Genomic DNA, 20,840 nt, shown 5'->3' with positions numbered 1-20,840 from the left:
CAGTATGGAGATCCATAATTATGGAAAGACCTTTTGTCCAGGATACCCCTCTCCCAAGCATTCTATCCCATACCTGTACTAGGCTTAATGAGAATTTGTGATTAAAATAAATTTTTGTCTATTTTTACAATTAAAAAAAAAATTCACATTTTTGAAATTTGAACAGGGCACAAAACGTGAAAATGAAAACAATGTACAACAAATGGAGTGGAATAGTTTACACAGTATTTGTTACTATTTGAACTAACTCAGAGGGAGATATATTAAGGGTTTTAAATAGAATAATTATCCATCATGTTAAAAAAAGTATAAAATTCAGATTTTTTAATTTGAATAGGTAAATTCTTGTTGAAAACGTTTATATAAGTGATGCTCTTATAAAGTTTATTTCCTATTCCGTTATATGCTTTCATTTTTTCATTAGAATTATTTTATATAGACCGACCTGTTGGGGTGAGGACTACATCGGCTCATTGATTCAATCAGCCTGAGAAATGAGAGAATATTTTAATAAAAGGTTCACAATTTACCATTACAGTGAATGCTTATGTTGCTTACATTTATTTTCTTATTGTTTTAAAGGTGAGATTTTCCCCCACCTCATAATTTAATTCACTGTGAAGATCCATTTACAAAATTTGTTGAAATTTTGGTTTCCATGATAACTAAAATGCTTTTTTTTGTTATGTTTTGCAGCACACTGATATGGTTCATGATATACTCCTAGATGTTATCACATGGATTGGAATTTTACTTTCTCTCGTCTGTTTACTTATCTGCATCTTCACCTTCTGTTTTTTCCGTGGCCTTCAGAGTGATCGTAACACTATTCATAAAAATCTTTGCATTAGCCTTTTTGTCGCAGAACTTCTTTTCCTTATTGGGATCAACAGGACAGATCAGCCGGTAAATTTCTATATTTATATTTATTAATTTGCAGTCATCTGCCAAACCAGAAACAGAATTACGGTGATATGTTTTGACAGAAACTGAAAAGAATTGCATTTTAATGGGCATTCAAGTTAGCTGGGTAAGCTTAACACTTTTATTAGGTATAAGAAGGCAATGTATGAAAAAAAGCAAACCTTTGGAGTGTGAAAGATATTGGAATACATTGTAAATCACAATAGATGCCCCTTAGCTCGCAATTTCTTTTCCTCTGATTTAATTTACATACAGTACATGTGCTGCCATCAGTTACTGAACTTAGGGACTGACTCACAATATACTTAATATATATTATAAATGTCACAATATAAGAGGCTAACAGTGGCATAAATGCAAAAAATTCTTTGGAGGGCCTGGCGACTGGCACGATACAATTCCCAACTCACCCATCTACCCTGCTTCTGCCTATACCTGCCCACTCACCACGCCCTAACCGCCAGAGCAGCATGCATCCCCCTTTCCCAGCAAAAGGTAAGAGAGCATATGGGGAGGGAGGTTCCAAGTAACTGTAGAGGAAACAGACCCAGAGGTCGCCCATCATTTTCCCAAACCCCCGTGACTGCAGGGTCTGCTTCTTCTATAGTTATGCCATTGGCAAATTAGTAAATTATTGGTGCATGGCAGCTCATAAATCAGCATAATTAGCATCAGAGATAAAAAATCAGCCCTATAGCATCATCTTATATGGCAGGCAAACCTAATTTTTAAATCCTAATTTTTCAAAAACTCTTGCACTGATACTGCCTTCACTTCCTGCTTTCTCATATGCTTCCACTTTCCCATCTAATTATATTCATTATATACATTATTTCCCCCTCTGAGCTTTCTGCAACCCCTTCCCAGTTCATGTCATCCCGTTCCTTTCTTTTCTATCCTACTCCCAGGGGCGTAAATACAGAGGAAGCAGACCCTGCTGCTACAGGGGTGCAATTTCCAATAACTATTGGTAAAACAGGTCAACTTCTAGACATTTTGGGGGCCTGAAAAATAATTGCTGTGGGGCCCCGTAACATCTAGTTATGCCACTACCTACTCCCCTATTAATCTCCATTTTTTTCTGCAACTTTATTATCCTTCCACTTTTTATGCAATTACAGTCTCTATACCATTCCTCATTCTGATAATCTCCATATGGCCATTGCAGCTGCACCACCCTTTTAATGCTGACATACCTCAGATTGTCCTGACACACTGTTAGACTCATTGATTGACACCCCTCCTCTTGCTGTCAATCTCAATCTCTGAATAGATAAGAAAATTGGACTGTTAAAATCACCTGCAGTCCAATCTAATCTCACCTGCATGGCTCAAAACTTTATTCAGCGAAGATCACAATCCAAATATGGTGTTCTAGAACAATGCTGTCCCTTGTGTGGCCGTCCACACTGTGGCTGCTTTGATGTCTTACCTCTGTGTAAGATTTAAATGGTACCAGAACTGAGATCAACTGGCCCGTGCATTGTTCACACTCAGATTAAATATGTAAAATCCCTGCATTGTTCACGTTTGTAATCCCACCTGTAATGACCTGCATTGTTCCCACCTGTGTGTTGATCACACCTCAGTCTGTCAGTGTCCACATTGTTCACCTGTTTACACCTCAGACACACTGTAGAGCACTGGCGTTGTATCACTGTACAGTACAGTAGAGTAGAGTGGTCCTGTGTCACGTTACGTACCCCAGACCCAAGAACAAAGGCCAAAATTCCAGTCACGGCTCATGCTTCTGCCTGTAACAGCCACCTTTCACGTTACTAGGATGCTCCGGTTACAAAATGAAACAGCACAACTCCTTTATAAAATAAAAATGCCTTTTTCAGCAACGTTTCGGGTCACACCTGAGCCTTTGTCAATCTTGACAAAGGGTCAGGTGTGAACCGAAATGTTGTTGTAATGCCCTAAAGGGTTCCAATAAAGGCATTTTTATTTTATAAAGGAGTGGTGCTGTTTCATCTTGTAACTGCAAAAAGTGGCCACTGGGAAAACTTGCACCATAAGTAAGAAAAAGCCAGGAGGCTGTGCTGACAACCCTGTACGCTGCATGCTACTAGGTTGCTGCCAGGTCCTAAAATGAGAGGCAAGCATTCTAGGCAGGCAAGGGAACCAGAACATGTGACAGGAAGAACAGGGGAAGAGTAAACGTAGTTGTGCAACAGGCGGGGGTCAATAACCAATAACCAAAATTCAGTGCAGTAGAAATTCAGAATCCAGAAGGGTAGTCCGTAATCGGCAAAGACTGCGAAACAGCAATAGTCAAGAATAATAAATCAGACGAGCACTCATAGTTTGTAAATTACATTTTGGCTTCCTACTCTGCTCCTTTCTCATGGAGGAGTCCATGGTAAATTTTGTTATGACTTAACTCCAAGGGGAGCCTCAGCTATGGGCATTTAGACTGTTACCCTCTGATCCAGTCCATCTCTCTCGAGGTGTTTTTCAATGCCATGGAAACTTTTTATGACAACCCTGATTGTTCGGTCTCAGCAATCCGTAACCTCAAACAGGGTAAACGGTGGTTTAAGGATTATTACAGAATTTCTTGCTGCGTGGTAGAGATGGGCTGGAATGATATTGCCTTAAGTAGTTAGTTCAGGATGGGGCTTTCTGATGCTATCAGAGAAAGCTTAAGTCATTTTCCTGCTCCCTCCTCCTTTGATGCTTTCATGCACCTAACTATACAGATTGATAGGAGTATGAACTCTGGATTGGCAATTCTAGATGGAGCTGATCTCTCTAACAGCCGGGAGACCAGTTTCTCTAGTAGTGGTGGGGAGGAGAGTAGAGTCAGGCCTAAGCAGATTTTGGTTGTAGGGGACTCAATTATTAGGAAAGTGGATAGGGTAATTTGTCGTCCGGATCGATACAACCAAACAGTTTGCTGTCTACCTGGTGCCAGGGTTCGGCATGTGGTTGATCGGATAGACAAATTATTGGGTGGGGCTGGGCATGACCCAGCTGTCTTAGTGCATATCGGTACTAATGAAAAAATAAATGGTAGATGGAAGACCTTAAAGAATGATTTCTGGGATCTAGGCTCTAAGATCAAGGAAAGGTCTTCCAATGTCATCTTTTCTGAAATTTTGCCTGTGCCACGTGCAAGTTTAGGAAAACAGCGAGAGTTTAGGGAGCTAAATGCATGGCTCAAGTCTTGGTGCAGGAAGGAAGGGTTTGTGTTCCTAGAGCACTGGGCTGATTTTTCGTTGGTCTACAACCTATACAGTTGTGACGGTTTGCACCTCAATGGAAGGGTGGTGCTAGGGGAAAGAATGGCTAAGAGGTTGGAGGAGTGTTTAAAATAGGCAAGGGGGGTGGGTGAGATAAAGAATTATGGGGAAGCTAGGGTAGACGGGGCAGTGGGGTTAGTAAGGAGTCATGGGGGAGGAGTGAGGGGGGCATACAGTTTACAAGCTAAGGAGGTCCCTCTGTTAAAAGGAAAACAGAATAATACTAACTTAACATATAATTCTCCACTAAGTAATGCTAATTTCAAAAGTAAAAGTAGTAACCTTCGCTGTATGCTGGCAAATGCTGTTTGTCAGGTAAAATGGGAGACCTAGAATTAATTGCATTCTCTAAAAATTATGATATAATTGGTATCACTGAGACCTGGTGGGATGAAACATGTGACTGGATTGTGAATTTAAATGGTTACACTCTTTTTAGGAGGGACAGAGGGATTAAAAAGGGTGGAGGAGTGGGTTTGTATGTAAAGCCTGAATTAAAGCCATGCGCTAAAGAAATAACCATAGTTGGCACTGGTGAGGGTGTAGAATCACTCTGGGTAGAGATTTTGACTGGGCAAAAGGTAACAAAAAGAATTATCATTGGTGTATGCTATAAACCACCTCGTATAAGTGTCGAGTATGAAGCCCAGCTACTCTTGCAGATACAAGCGGCTTCACAGCTGGGTCAAGTTGTTGCTATGGGTGACTTCAATTATCCAGACATTGACTTGGGTAATGGGGTTGCTAAGACAGAAAAAGCTAGTAGGTTTGTAAATATGCTGAATGACAACTTTTTATTCCAGCTCGTTCAAGAACCTACTAGGAATAACTCTCTTTTGGGCCTTGAAATAACTAACAATACTGAACTCATCTCTAACATTTGTGTGGGTGAGCATTTAGGGATAGTGATCATAACATGGTCTCCTTTGAGATTCTGTTGCAGAAGCAATTCTATAAGGGAGTAACTAAAACACTAAATTTCAGATGAGCAAACTTTGACAGTACTATAAGGGCATCTCTGCATTAAGTGGGAAATGCTTTTCACAGGGTTAAACACAGAACAAAAATGGGAAGTCTTTAAAATGCTGCTTAATAAATATACTTGTCAGTATATTCCACTTGTAAGCAAGGAACGTCGATGCAAAGCAAAACCTTTTTGGTTCAATAGAAGCGTTGGTGTTGAGGTGGGTAAGAAAAGACGTGCTTTTAAGGCTTTCAAGTTAGCTGGTACAGCCGAAACATTTATAAGGTACAAGGAGGCCATAAATCATGCAAAGAAGCTCTAAGGCAAGCTAAAATTTATATGGAAAAGGATATTGCAGCAAGCAGTAAAAAGAATCCAAAATTATTTTTTAAATATGTTAATAGTAAAAAAATTAAGCAGGAAGGGGTGGGACTTTTAGTATCAGAGGGGGGTCAGCAGGTTGATGAAAACAAAATAAAAGCGCAGATTCTGAACTTATATTTCTCATCTGTCTATACAAATGAGGAACCAGTCAATGAAGGTTTCCTTCTAAATAGTCCCAATTCTAGTAATACAACTAATGATGCATGGTTCACACATGAGGAAATTCAAAAGAGACTAGAACATGTTAAGATTAACAAAGGTCCGGGGCCAGATGGTATTCATCCCAGGGTACTTAGCGAGCTTAGCTCTGTGATTGCCAAACCTCTTTTCTTAATTTTTCAGGATTCATTGAGGTCTGGCATAGTGCCGAGAGACTGGCGAATTGCTAATGTGTTTCCTCTATTCAAAAAAGGATCCCGTTCTCAGCCTCAAAACTATAGGCCAGTTAGTCTGACATCAGTGATAGGAAAGATTTCGAAGGGTTAATAAAGGATAAGATACTGGACTTTATAGCAAATCATAATAATATGAGTGTGAGCCAGACTAACTTAATTTCTTTTTATGAGAAGGTAAGCAGGGACCTCGATTCTGGGATGGCAGTGGATGTGATTTACTTAGACTTTGCAAAAGCATTTGATACAGTGCCACACAAAAGGTTACTGGTTAAATGAAGGAATGTTGGCCTGGAACATAGTATTTGTACCTGGATAGAGAACTGGCTAAAAGATAGACTACAAAGAGTGGTGGTAAATGGAACATTTTCTAATTGGACCAGTGTTGTTAGTGGAGTACCGCAGGTCTCTGTACTAGGTCCCTTGCTTTTCAACTTGTTTATTAATGACCTGGAGGTGGGCATTGAAAGTACTGTTTCTGGGGGGCGGAGCTGGCCGCAAGCGAGGACGGACGTGCTTCCAGGAGCTCCGTGTGCTGCAGCGTACTTTGCTGCAGCACACGGACAAGCTTGTTTGCCGGGTACTTGCTGCAGTCGATGAAACTCGTGCTGGTGCCATTTGAGGGCTGTACCGGGAGACATGGCTCGTTTTGTTGCTGGGGCCTCTGGGACTCGCTGCACACTACGTTGCTGAGTGCTATCTTGCCCACTCGCGCCAAAGGTAATTACTCTTCATAGAACAGTCGTTGCATATTGCTACTGCACATCTTGCTGGTTGCCTGTAACCTGTATGGAACTGATTTTGGCTGAAATATACAGATAGAGGCATTGCCTAGGCCCTAAGTGCGCATCATAAACAAGCGCTTCCTGAAAGGCCCTGCAGATTATATACTGTTCTTTATTACCTACCAGAGACTATACAGCCGAACTGACAAAACATCTACTGCCTATATGATTGCTTAGTCCTATTAAAACAGTACACGGAGTTCCCTGTCGATATTCACCAATGCACATACCTGCTGAATTATAAGATCATACTCCGCTACCCCCCCCCCGTTATCTATTCCAATTATCCATAAATTGTCTATGGATATTACTGACTGCACCTATATTTTGAGTGGATAACAAGCACACCTCGACTACAATGTGCCTCTTTTAAGGCCACGGGTGTAATCCTTGGAGCCATAATAACACCATACACTGTGGCATTGCTTTATTAATCTGGACTGTTGACTATAATACCCCTCCTGGATGATTTTTGTCCCACTTTACTGTACGATGGGGAAAGTAGGTAAAGTGACGAACATGCTGAACAATTTCTTCCACAACGACAACCTACTAAACCGCACTCAAGAGATGTTGCATTAATCGAACAATTTAAAATAATGTTACGTACAGAATTGGATGTGACGACTAAAAAAATCACAGCCTCCTTATCAAAGGAAATAAAGGAAATTAGTAAGAGAACAGACACATTTGAGACCAGAATGGATGATAAAACCACAGTATTGGAAGGACATGAGACGGATATTGATACACTCCGATTTCAATTACAAGAGCTACAGGACAAAATTGAGGATATGGGAAATCGGTCCCGCCGGGGAAACATCAGAATCAGGGGATTACCTGAATCTTACAAAAATCTAGAAGATGACATGACGGAATTTTTTAGCGATTTGGTTCCACGACTTCCCACCTCCAAACTGGAAATCGATAGGATTTACAGAGAACTGGGAAGGCCACCACAAGAAGGAAACCCCATGGATGTTATCCTCAAACTTCACTACTAAAGAAGCTATTATGCATGCAGCAAGACAAGCTCCCCAACTGGAACATGAGGGCCATCCTCTTCAACTATTTGCGGACATTGCTCCAGCTACGATAGCCAAAAGGAGGTCTTTTAAACCCATCACATCGGTCTTACTACAACATAATATCAAATATAGATGGGCTTTCCCCTTTCGTCTCTACTTTATGCACCGTGGAAAACAATACTCAGTTACAGCTCTGGAGGAAGCGACTGAACTGCTACACCAACTTCAATTCAAACTGCAACCTCTTAACACCTCTCCTTCACAAGGAGCAAGTTGAATTGTATCTCTGATGTATCATTCCTACCAAAAGTTCTGGACAGATATCAATGCTCATATCCAATGCTTGATAACTTGACAATTTTACTTCTTGCATGTATCTCTTTTCCATCAATGTCAGAAGCATAACTAGAGGGGGGCGGGCCCTGGCGCAGGACGTACAGCCGGGCCCCCGCCCCCCTACACACATGGAACTGGCCAGGAATATACGCCGCACATCGGCGCACGGACTGCCGGGGGGCCCTGAAGGGGGGGGCCAGGCCTGCTCGCACCCCCTGCTCCCCCGGTAGTTCCGCCACTGATCAATGCTACTTCAGTGTTAAAAAGCTTTCAAGGACCAACCTGTTATTCCATTCCTACCAGGGTTATACTTTGAGACGTCGCATGAAGGTGACGTATGGAATTCAAAACGTTTTATGTACTTTGAATTTATTTTTTTGTTTGTTTATGTTTTCAGTTAAGAATTTAGTCTACTTGCAGCTGAATTTTCTCCATCTACAGAACAGTTTTACTCCTAATGCTATACAATTTGAATCCCAATCATCCAACGTTAGCCATATACTTAGGTTATTAAAAATTATATGATGATATGGCTAGCTTAAAAGTTATCACCCATAATGTACAGGGTTTCAACTCTCCGCACAAACCGGCAAAAGCTTTTAAGTATTATCGTTCTATTCACTCTGATATTGTGTTCTTGCAGGAAACGCATTTCTCCTTAGAATCTAAACCCTCATTTTTATCCTGTTACTTCCCAACTTACTTCTTAGCCTCGGGTCCTGAGAAAAATAATGGTGTGGCAACTTGCTTCACTAAAGGTGTAAACTTTAACCTTCAGACCATAAAAAGAGATCCAAATGGTCGGTACCTTTTATTAGTTGGAGAAATTCAAGATATTACGCTTACACTTCTTAATTACTATGCACCAAATACGGGTCAAGACATTTTTTTTGCAATGTTGGATAAAGTCCAACTTTGGATAAATACAAGCAAATCAATTGGGTCCATTGATACTGGCGGGTGATACCAATATTTGTCTTAATGTAAAACTTGATAAAACTTACAAAGATGCTCTACATATTGCATCTGACTCTAACCACACCAAGAAAATATTGGAAATACTTCAAAGATTATCTGTAATAGATGCTTGGAGGGAAAGATGGCCTTTAACCAAAGATTTTACTTACTTCTCTAACCCACATAAAACATATTCTCGTATAGATCATATTTTTTGTCCCAAACATTATTACCAAATTTGCTTGCTGCAAAAATTTTGCCAATACCATGGTCAGACCATTCCCTGGTCTCGATAGATCTAAGATCATTAATATGTAGGCCTTCCCATGGTAGATGGCGATTGAATAATACACTTTGTGCTCGCAAATTGAAGGAGCTATAAAACAATACTTTGATCTAAACCATGGTACAGTTGCCTCACCGATAACATTATGGGAAGCTCACAAATTCGTAATAAGGGGAGAATTAATAAGTATGGCGGCTGCCCGCAAAAAGCAGAAAAAAGCAAAAATACAAGAATTACAGAACAGATTATTAAATCTGTAAATGCAGAATAAGGCAAATTACTCCCCCAGATTACAGACTTCTATAATTGATACTAAAAGAGAACTAGACCTACAATATACACTTGATGTGGATAATATATCCCAATGTCAAATTAATAGGCGGTTTTGTAAAGGAAATAAACCAGACACTCCCTTAGCACGTACTTTGCATTCGGTCATGTCCCCGAATATACCCTCACATAAAATACGTACTAAAAATGGGACAATTACAGGTAACCCAGAAAAAAATTTACAGGAATTTATGGCGTTTTACACTAAAATATATCAAGATCCAACCAAATTCGATAAAACCCAAGCAGATAATTTATTTGAAAATTTGCAGCTCCCTATCCTAACTCCAGAACAGAAACAAATAATGGATAACAATATTACAATTGAGGAAACCCTGTTAGCCATTAAACTGCTTCCTAATTCTAAAATACCTGGACCAGATGGTTATTCTATATTATATTATAAAAAGTTTCGCTACTATCTCCCTATCTTACTTCCATGTTTAACAAACTATTGCAAGGAAATAAAATGCATTCAGATTCTATATTGGCCCAGATTGCCTTGATACCGAAACCCAACAAAGACCTTTTAGACTGTGGCAATTATCGTCCCATTTCCATACTGAATAATGATGTTAAAATTTTAGGCAAAATACTGGCCACTCGTTTCAATTCCTTTTTGGCTAATTTAATACACCAAGATCAAGTACGGTAGGTTTTGTCCCCAACAGAGACGGTGGAGAAAACATAAGGAGGTTATTACAACTAATATATACTCTTAACCCTGCCAAAACCCCAGCGCTCTTACTCTCATTAGATATATAGAAAGCTTTTGATACAGTTACCTGGGATTATCTGTATTATAAATTGAATAAATGGAACTTTGGGGATAGATTTATTCTGCTGATCCAAGCATTATATAACACTCCACATGCTTTTTTAAAATGGGGCCCCTTTGCCTCTAACACTATTATGTTGCATAGAGGGACGAGACAAGGCTGTCCCCTCTCGCCGTTACTCTTCATATTAGCAATCGAACCCCTTGCAGCACTAATAAGACAAAATCCGGACATAACTGGAGTGTTGATAGGTCAGCAGACTCACAAACAAATGCTATTTGCAGACAATATGTTATTGGTGATTACAAAGCCACTTACATCATTACCCCATCTATTTACTATCCTACACGGTTTTGGGACTATCTCAGGACTGAAAATAAATCCAACAAAATCTGAAGCCCTAGCCTTAAGTACTAATCAGACACATAAAAAAACGAATTCACCTCAATTTTGACTTACAATGGAAAGATAAATATTTGATTTACTTAGGGATTAGGATAACACCGAACCTAGAGGACCTATATCAGGCCAATTACCCTCATCTTTGGACGGAAATAGACAAAATGCGAATTGGTAACATTGATATATATCGATAAATATGATAAAAATGATGATTCTACCTAAAATTTTATATTACTTTCGCATGTTGCCAATTGAAGTCCCAAAATATATTATAAACAAAATGCAATCCAAGCTCACAAAATTTATCTGGAGTGGGAAAAAATCAAGGTTATCACAAAAAACACTTATAACACCTAAAAATAAGGGTGGTCTGGGTCTACCCAATTTATTTTACTATTATCAAGCGGCGCAGATTTTGCCATTAATTCACTTTTATAAACCCATTCCTCCACTATGGACTCAAATAGAAACCGAACAGTTGAAACCAATTTATCCCATGGTACTACCATGGATCCCCAAACAGGAAAGACCCACTAGTTCCACTCCTATTCTCAAAATGGCCCTGGCTGTATGGGATTCTGTTACACAAAAAACCCCCTTGGCTTCCCCTCATTGTCCAGCTATGCCGGTATTTGGAAATCCTATTTTTGTCCCAGGTATAAGGAAATCGGATTTCCAAATGGTGGCAAACACATAATATGTGAATCATTTTCTGCGTTTACAAGGCATTGTAAAATGGGCTACTATACTTGTGCAACGTGATCCGCCTAAAAGTGAATATTTTAGATATTTACAAATCCAACACTTCCTTACTAAAGTGCTTAAAGGGCATAGTAATGTTTTAACCTCAACTGCTTGGGAACAAGTATGTATTAATCTTCCATGTAGTAGAGGAATAATAACCTTATTATATAAGGAAATCTTAAACACGATACATAAAACTGGAGAAATATTCGGCTGTAGACGGTTATGTTTGTTTGTTTGAAAGTATTTTATTGGTATACAATAAAAACTGGAAAATCATCATTTATTGTAACTAACAGTAAAGCTGGTGATTCCCTCTGCGTAGGTGAACATCTGTCATCTGAAATGAAAAAAAGAGAAAAATGGTTATCATAATGTAAGTGAATGTAATACTGTAAACCAATAAAAAAGTTTTGAAAAGAAAGTACTGTTTCTATTTTTGCAGATGATACTAAATTGTGCAGAACTATAGGTTATGCAGGATGCTGCCACTTTGCAGAGTGATTTGTCTAAGTTGGAAAACTGGGCAGCGAACTGGAAAACGAGGTTCAATGTTGATAAATGCAAGGTTATGCACTTTGGCAAAAATAATATAAATGCAAGTTATACATTAAATGGCAGTGTGTTGGGAGTTTCCTTAAATGAGAAGCATCTAGGGGTTTTTGTAGATAACAAGTTGTCTAATTGTGGGCAATGTCATTTTGTGGCTACTAAAGCAAATAAAGTACTGTCTTGCATAAAAAGGGCATTAACTCAAGGGATGAAAACATAATTATGCCTCTTTATAGGTCCCTGGTGAGGCCTCATCTGGAGTATGCAGTGCAGTTTTGGAATCCAGTCCTTAAGAGGGATATAAATGAGCTGAAGAGAGTGCAGAGACGTGCAACCTAACTGTTTAGAGGTGTGGAAGACTTAAATTATGAGGGTAGACTGTCAAGGTTGGGGTTGTTTTCTCTGGATAAAAGGCGCTTGCGAGGGGACATGATTACACTTTACAAGTACATTAGAGGACATTATAGACAAATAGAATGGGACCTTTTTTCCCATAAAGAGGATCACCGTACCAGAGGCCACCCCTTTAGACTAGAAGAAAAGAACTTTCATTTGAAGCAACGTAGGGGGTTCTTCACGGTCAGGACAGTGAGGTTGTGGAATGCACTGCCAGGTGATGTTGTAATGGCTGATTCAGTTAATGCCTTTAAGAATGGCTTGGATGAGTTAAACCAGAATTAAAGTGGTGGTTCACATTGAAACAACTAGTTGTTTACAGATAGATCACCAGAAGTAACAAAGTTAATAGTTCAACCCCTCCAAATGAAAACCCAGCATCCATACACACATTTTTACGGACGTTATATAGATGATTTAATATTCATTTGGACTGGGGACGAAAAAACGTCATGAATTTTGTACAATATATAAACCATAATAACCTCAACCTGCGATTTACTCACGAATATAATTGCACACGAATTAGCTTTCTAAATATTCTTTTAGAATGTTGAGATGGTGAAGTGCTTACCATACTTTATCGTAAAGAGTGTGCCGCAAACACCATCTTTTAGGCTTCTTCATCCCATCCGAAGCATCTTATTATTAAAAATAGGACAATTCTTGCCCCTTAGACGCCTATTGTAATAAAAAAAAGCTCATCCGGGTGTCTAAGGGTGTGGCGGAAAGTAGGGAGGGGTGTGTGTATGGATGCTGGGTTTTCATTTGGAGGGGTTGAACTTGATGGACTTTGTCTTTTTTCAACCCAATTTTACGATGTAACTATGTAACTATGTATCAAAAAATATTTAGACGCAAAGTATTTTGAATATTTACCCTTGATACCAGATTACTCGGAGGTATGAACTCTGAGTTTGATGTGACTTGATATTACCACTAGTCATCCATACCAACATTAGCTTTTGGCACCGTGGAGTTTGTATATTGTATACATATTGTTAACATTATTATCTTTTTTTACTTTGGAGAAAAGGATTATGGTTTTCTGAGGGACATTACATATACTTTTACAAAGTCAAATTATGACCCATATCCGAATTTATGTACTCACATTTGTATTTGTAGACCCTTTGTGAACATTCATTTTTGTCTCTAGATTCATTTTTGTCTCCTTACTTACTGGATGTCATTTTTTTTTTCTTGTTTCCTTTGAAAAAAGGATATGTTACTAAGAGGGATTTATATTATATTCCAATTGATGAACTAATATTCAAATTGATGAATTATGAAAATAACATGTTGATGAATTGACATTTTCAGTCACAATTATTATAATTATATCTATTCCAAAAAAAAAAAATATATAAAGAACATCACGTCAATTTCAAAGATTTAGTGATTTAATTTATTATTCATCTAGTTTTATTTTTTGCATATTTACATTAATAATTATATAGATTCTTTGACTTTTATATATTTACATATTCTTATTTCATGGATTCATATTGATACTACATTTTTATATATTCATATACATATCTATATTTATTTATCTATATAATATTTAACTACATGGTCTACTGTATTTTGTATGAACTTTCTTAAATTCGTTTTTGTTTTTATTGCATGGACATGCTTATTGTAATATTTGTACATATGTTTAATGTGTTTTTGATGTGTGCACTTTCTATAATAGGATACGTGATCCCTTTAAATTGTGAACACCATTGGTATGTTTCCCCTCCCCTTTTCTATGTGATTGGTGGTTTGGCCTATAAATATTGACTCCGATTTTTGGTAACCTATGACTAAGTGTCCTTGACACGAAACGCATCGAGTAGTTTATACAAATAAAAATCTCTATTTTCTTAATATTCGTCTGATCCATGCGTGACCTTTGAGTGCCTTGCTTCAATATTTTGCTTTCCTACATATAGTTTGTCCGCTCCCCTGAGCTGAGGGCCTGGGGCAGGAGCACCTGGGCCACCCATTCTAATTGGCGAGTCATTCAACTGGCGAAGTTTATGCTTATATATGTTCTGCAAAAAATCATCCAAGCCATTCTTAAAATCATTAACTGAATCACCCATCACAACATCATCCAGCAGTGCATTCCACTACCTCACTGTCCTGACTGTGAAGAGCCACCCACGTTGCTTCAAATGAAAGTTATTTTCTTCTCGTCTAAAGGGGTGGCCTTTGGTACTGTGATCCACTTTATGGGTAAAAAGGTCCCCTGCTATTTGTCTATAATGTCCTCGAATGTACTTGTAAAGTGTAATCATGTCCCCTCGGAAGTGCCTTGTCTTATGCAAGACAGAACTTTATTTGCTTTAGTAGCCACAGAATGACACTGCCCAGAATTAGACAACTTGTTATCTACAAAAACCCCTAGATCCTTCTCATTTAAGGAAACTCCCAACACATTGCTATTTAGTGTATAACTTGCATTTATATTATTTTTGCCAAAGTGCATAACCTTGCATTTATCAACATTGAACCTCATTTTCCAGTTTGCTGCCCAGTTTTCCAACTTAGACAAATCACTCTGCAAAGTGGCAGCATCCTGCATGGTACCTATAGTTCTGCACAATTTAGTATCATCTGCAAAAATAGAAATAGTACTTTCAATGTTCACCTCCAGGTCATTAATAAACAAGTGAAAAGCAAGGGACCTAGTACAGAGCCCTGCGGTACTCCACTAACAACACTGGTCCAATTAGAAAATGTTCCATTTATCACCACTCTTTTAGCCAGTTCTCTATCCAGGTACAAATACTATGTTCCAGGCCAACATTCCTTAATTTAACCAGTAACCTTTTGTGTGGCACTGTATCAAATGCTTTAGCAAAGTCTAAGTAAATCACATCCACTGCCATCCCAGAATCGAGGTCTCTACTAACCTTCTCTTAAAAAGAAATTAAGTTAGTCTGGCAAGATCTATTATGCAAACTCATAGTATTATGATTTGCTATGAAGTCCAGTATCTTATCCTTTATTAACCCTTCGAAAAGCTTTCCTACCACTGACGTCAGACTAACTGGCCTATAGTTTTGAGGCTGAGAACGGGATCCTTTTTTGAATAGAGGCACCACATTAGCAATTCGCCAGTCTCTCTGCACTATGCCAGATCTCAATGAATCCTAAAAAATTAAGTAAAGAGGTTTGGCAATCACAGAGCTAAGCTCGCTAAGTATTAATTTAAAAAAAATCGCTGTATACCTCAAAGTGATTTGAGGAGGTAAAAAATACAGAAAAGTAATGTAGTGTAGTATTTTATAATATATAAAAACCACCTATAAGTGTTCAAAAACTCATTAAATGTGTCCCATAAACTTGTTATAGTGAACAGTGGGCTACAGCAGACAAGTTATCCGTAGAAAGATGGGGTGGAATATGTCCACCTAAAATCCTAATGTTTCTGGTGGTATACTCACAAGAAAGCCAAAAAAACAGAGCTTATCACAGTGTGAATTCCGTTCCCAAGTGAAATCTTCCTTTTCCCCTTTCTCCTTTATGGGCAATAAGTAGGCAGCATGTGTAGAAACGTAATTATAATTTTAATAGTAAGTAAAAGTTTACACTCACAAGCATGGAATATTCGTTCGCATAAAATCCGTTTTAAAATCAAGTCCTGCTGCTGGCAGCTTCACAGTCTCTCCTGCGCATCCAACGTGTCTGTTCAGCGTTCGCGTGTCTGTTCAGCGTTCGCCTGGATCCACTGCGCTTGCCCCAGCTTCACAGTCTGTGTGCTTCTACACCTGCTACGTCACCACTGACGCGTTTCGCCGTTCAGGCTTCTTCCAAGAGCGGTGACGTTTCCTCTAAAGTGGCTCCTTAAGTTGCCCATCCGTTTCAAGCATTGTAACTTTATTCATGTAAGTCCTTTGAAACAAAGTACAGCTGTACAGCCTACCTAATCAGCTTATCGCCCAATATGATACAAAATACTATCTTAAAAACACTTTTGCAACAATTTATAACAGTTAAAAAAGATCAGGCTAGAAAAGCCCTCAAATTAAAATATACATTTAAACCACAGGGAGATAATGATTTTAATTTATGGATCCACCAACTCTCCCTTTGTAATGTGCTGGTTACTAAATCTCCTCCCCTCCAGTGTGCCTTAACCCTCTCAATCCCAAACCAGCTTAAACCCAATGGGCATTTATTATGTTTTTCACAGAAGTGTCTTGAAACTGAATGTTTTAAGTTTCCCTTAGTTATGTTATTTATATGTTCGCCAATTCGTTTTTTTAGCTTTCTGTTCGTTTTACCAACATATTGGAGGCCACACGGGCACTCCAAAATATAGATAACATTTGCCATGTCACATCTAATTAGATCTTGAATTTGGAACTCTTCTCCAGTTATATAACTGTTGAATGTCTTAAATGTAACCCTAAATCTACAAGCTTTACATAGACTACAGGGAAAATGGCCTTGAAAAATATCTTTATTTGGTTTTTTGGTTCTATGTGTATAAACCAATCTTTGTTTTAGATTGGGTGCTTTCTGGAAGACGATTTTAGGTTTTGCTGGATGGATAGATTCTAATTCCCTATCTGAGCTAAGCACGTTCCAATGTTTTTCAACTATTTTTCTAATAGCTCCTGCTTTAGAATTGTACTGCGTGACAAAACATATATTAAAATTTTCCCATTCTTTTTCGTTTTGTGAAATTTCTTTTTGTATTCTAGCATTTTTTCTCTATTTTCCCCTCTCACTGTATTTCTTATTCTTTGTATATCCATCTCTTTATAACCTCTTTCTAAAAATCTTGTTTTTAAAACATAAGACTGTGCATCATATTTCTCTATTTTGCTAAAAATTTTCCTAATCCTTCTGAATTGTCCTTGTGGAATATTTTTGATCCACTGGGGGCTGTGGTTACAAAACATAATTATTGGTATCAACAGTTTTGAAATAAGTGTATGTTTGCATTTTGTCCATTTTCTATATATGGGTCCAAAAAATCTATTTTTTCGGAACTATAGTTTAGTGAGAATTCCAAATTAAAGTCAATTAAATTTAATTTACTTGCAAATTTCAATAGCTCTGTTTCCACTTTGTCCCAAATTATAAGGACATCATCGATGTACCGGTTCCATAGCAACAGGCCCGCGTCCAGTTTCATGGGCTCTAAAATAAATTTCTCCCAGAAGCCTATGAACAAATTAGCATAACTGGGCACGAACCATGTTCCCATGGCAGTACAGCAGACTTGCAGAAAATACCCCCCATTGTACCAAAAGAAATTGTGATTTAAAATAAATTCTATTCCTGTAATAATAAATTCCTTATGTCCTTGATCCAAATTTTCATCTTGTGTCAGATAATGTTCAATTGCTTTGATCCCTAGCTGGTGTAAAGTGATTTTACATCTAAAGTAGCCAGGATCCAGCTTGGGTCCCATTTCAGCTCTTTAAGGATCTTTAAAACTTGTGTTGAATCTTTTAGATATGAGGGTAGTGTGCTAACATAAGCTTGTAATTTTGTGTCTATATAATGAGAGAGATTGCTAGTTGGAGTATTAATTCCAGAAATTATTGGTCGTCCTGGGGGCGTAACTGGATTTTTATGAATCTTTGGTAAAATGTAGAAAAGGAGAACTTTGGGATGTTCTATTAGTATATAGTTCCTTTCTGTTGTAGTAATTATATTATTTTTCTCTGCCTCAATAATAATTTTTTTCAATTTATTTTGAAATATACTCATAGGGTTACATTCTAATTTTCTATACGTATCATGGATCAAGGACATAAGGAATTTATTATTACAGGAATAGAATTTATTTTAAATCACAATTTCTTTTGGTACAATGGGGGGTGTTTTCTGCAAGTCTGCGGTACTGCCATGGGAACACGGTTCCTGCCCAGTTATGCTAAGGTTTAGTTAGGCTTTAGTGTCCTTATAATTATAATTTGGGACAAAGGGGAAACAGAGCTATTGAAATTTGTAAGTAAATTAAATTTAAATGACTTTAATTTGGAATTCTCACTAAACTATAGTTTCAAAAAAATAGATTTTTTGGACCTACAAATTTATATAGAAAATGGACAAAATGCACACATACACTTATTTCAAAACTGTTGATACCAATAATTATGTTTTGGCTACAAGTAACCACAACCCCCAGTGGATCAAAAATATACCACAAGGACAATTCATAAGGATTAGGAAAAATTTGAGCAAAATAGAGAAATATGATGCACAGTCTTATGTTTTAAAAGAAAAAAAATTTAGAAAGAGGTTATAAAGAGATGGATATACAAAGAATAAGAAATACAGTGAGAGGGGAAAATAGAGAAAAAATGCTAGAATACAAAAACGAAATTTCACAAAACGAAAAAGAAGGGGAAAATTTTAATATATGTTTTGTCACGCAATACAATTCTAAAGCAGGAGCTATTAGAAAAATAGTTGAAAAACATTGGAACGTGCTTAGCTCAGATAGGGAATTAGAATCTATCCTTCCAGCAAAACCTAAAACCATCTTCCAGAAAGCACCCAATCCCAAAAAAAAAGATTGGTTTATACACATAGAAACAAAAACCGAATAAAGATATTTTTCAAGGCTATTTTCCCTGTAGTCTACGTAAAGCTTGTAGATTTGGGGTTAAAGTTAAGACATTCAACAGTTATGTAACTGGAGAAGAGTTTCAAATTCAAGATCTAATTAGATGTAACATAGCAAATGTTATCTATATTTTGGAGTGCCCGCGTGGCCTCCAATATGTTGGTAAAACGAACAGAAAGCTAAAAAAACGAATTAGCGAACATATAAATAACATAACTAAGGGAAACTTAAAACATTCAGTTTCAAGACACTTCTGTGAAAAACATAATAAATGCCCATTGGGTTTAAGGTGGTTTGGGATTGAGAGGGTTAAGGCACACTGGAGAGGAGGAGATTTAGTAACCAGCACATTACAAAGGGAGAGTTGGTGGATCCATAAATTAAAATCATTATCTCCCTGTGGTTTAAATGTATATTTTAATTTGAGGGCTTTTCTAACCTGATCTTTTTTAACTGTTATAAATTGTTGCAAAAGTGTTTTTAAGATAGGTTGGCTGTACAGATACTTTGTTTCAAAGGACTTACATGAATAAAGTTACAATGCTTCAAACGGATGGGCAACTTAAGGAGGCACTTTATAGGAAATGTCACTGCTCTTGGAAGAAGCCTGAACGGCGAAACGCGTCAGTGGTGACGTAGCAGGTGTAGAAGCACACAGATTGTGAAGCTGGGGCAAGCGCAGTGGATCCAGGCGAACGCTGAACAGACACGCGAACGCTGAACAGACACGTGGATGCGCAGGAGAGACTGTGAAGCTGCCAGCAGCAGGACTTGATTTTAAAATGGATTTTAATGCGAATGAATATTCCATGCTTGTGAGTGTAAACTTTTACTTACTATTAAAATTATAATTACGTTTCTACACATGCTGCCTTCTTATTGCCCATAAAGGAGAAAGGGGAAAAGGAAGATTTCACTTGGGAATGGAATTCACGCTGTGATAAGCTCTGTTTTTTGGCTTTCTTGTGAGTATAATATACCACCAGAAACATTAGGATTTTAAGTGGACAGGTTCCACCCCATCTTTCTACGAATCACTTGTCTGCTGTAGCCCACTGTTCACTATAACAAGTTTATGGGACACATGTAATGAGTTTTTGAACACTTATAGGTGGTTTTTATATATTATAAAATACTACACTATGTTACTTTTCTGTATTTTTTCCCTCCTCAAATCACTTTGAGGTATACAGAGATTTTTTTGAAATTTATAATTTTTTTGGAGGTGGAAGAGAGCCTGGTGATCGCTGGATTAGGAACACACTGCGTTTTGGAGTTGTTTTGTATTTATTAAGCTCGCTAAGTACCCTGGGATGAATACCATCTGGCCCCGGACCTTTGTTAATCTTAACATGTTCTAGTCTCTTTTGAATTTAATCATGTGTGAACCATGCATCATTAGTTGTATTACTAGAATTGGGACTATTAAGAAGGAAACCTTCACTTATTGGTTTCTCATTTGTGTAGACAGATGAAAAATATGAGTTCAGAATCTGCGCTTTTAGGTAATGTGATAGCAGCTCCCTAAAACAAGATAGCAGCTACCTGGTAGATCTAAGAACAGCACTCAATAGAAAAAGCCAGGTCCCACTGTGTCACATTCTATTACATTGAGTAGGAGAAACAACAGCCTGCCAGAAAGCAGTTCCAGCCAAGTCCCACTGCGTCACATTCAGTTACATTGAGTAGGAAAAACAACAGCCTGCCAGAAAGCAGTTCCAGCCAGGTCCCACTGCATCACATTCAGTTA

At 37.9% G+C, this 20,840-nt stretch overlaps 1 protein-coding gene across 21 annotated transcripts in view; it reads left to right on the top strand.

Moving 5' to 3' along the window:
- Nucleotides 1-20,840, top strand: part of adgrl3.S (adhesion G protein-coupled receptor L3 S homeolog) — a 1,276,319-nt gene that overhangs the window by 709,677 nt on the left and 545,802 nt on the right. For all 21 annotated transcript variants that reach the window (XM_041579809.1, XM_041579790.1, XM_041579795.1 and 18 more), the window contains one exon: nt 697-906. In XM_041579809.1, coding sequence (XP_041435743.1) covers nt 697-906 — 210 coding nt within the window. The remainder of the gene's footprint in view (nt 1-696; nt 907-20,840) is intronic.

This window comes from Xenopus laevis, chromosome 1S, assembly GCF_017654675.1.
Source record: "Xenopus laevis strain J_2021 chromosome 1S, Xenopus_laevis_v10.1, whole genome shotgun sequence".
Lineage (NCBI taxonomy): Eukaryota > Metazoa > Chordata > Amphibia > Anura > Pipidae > Xenopus > Xenopus laevis.
This window is presented reverse-complemented; position numbering and strand designations above follow the sequence as displayed.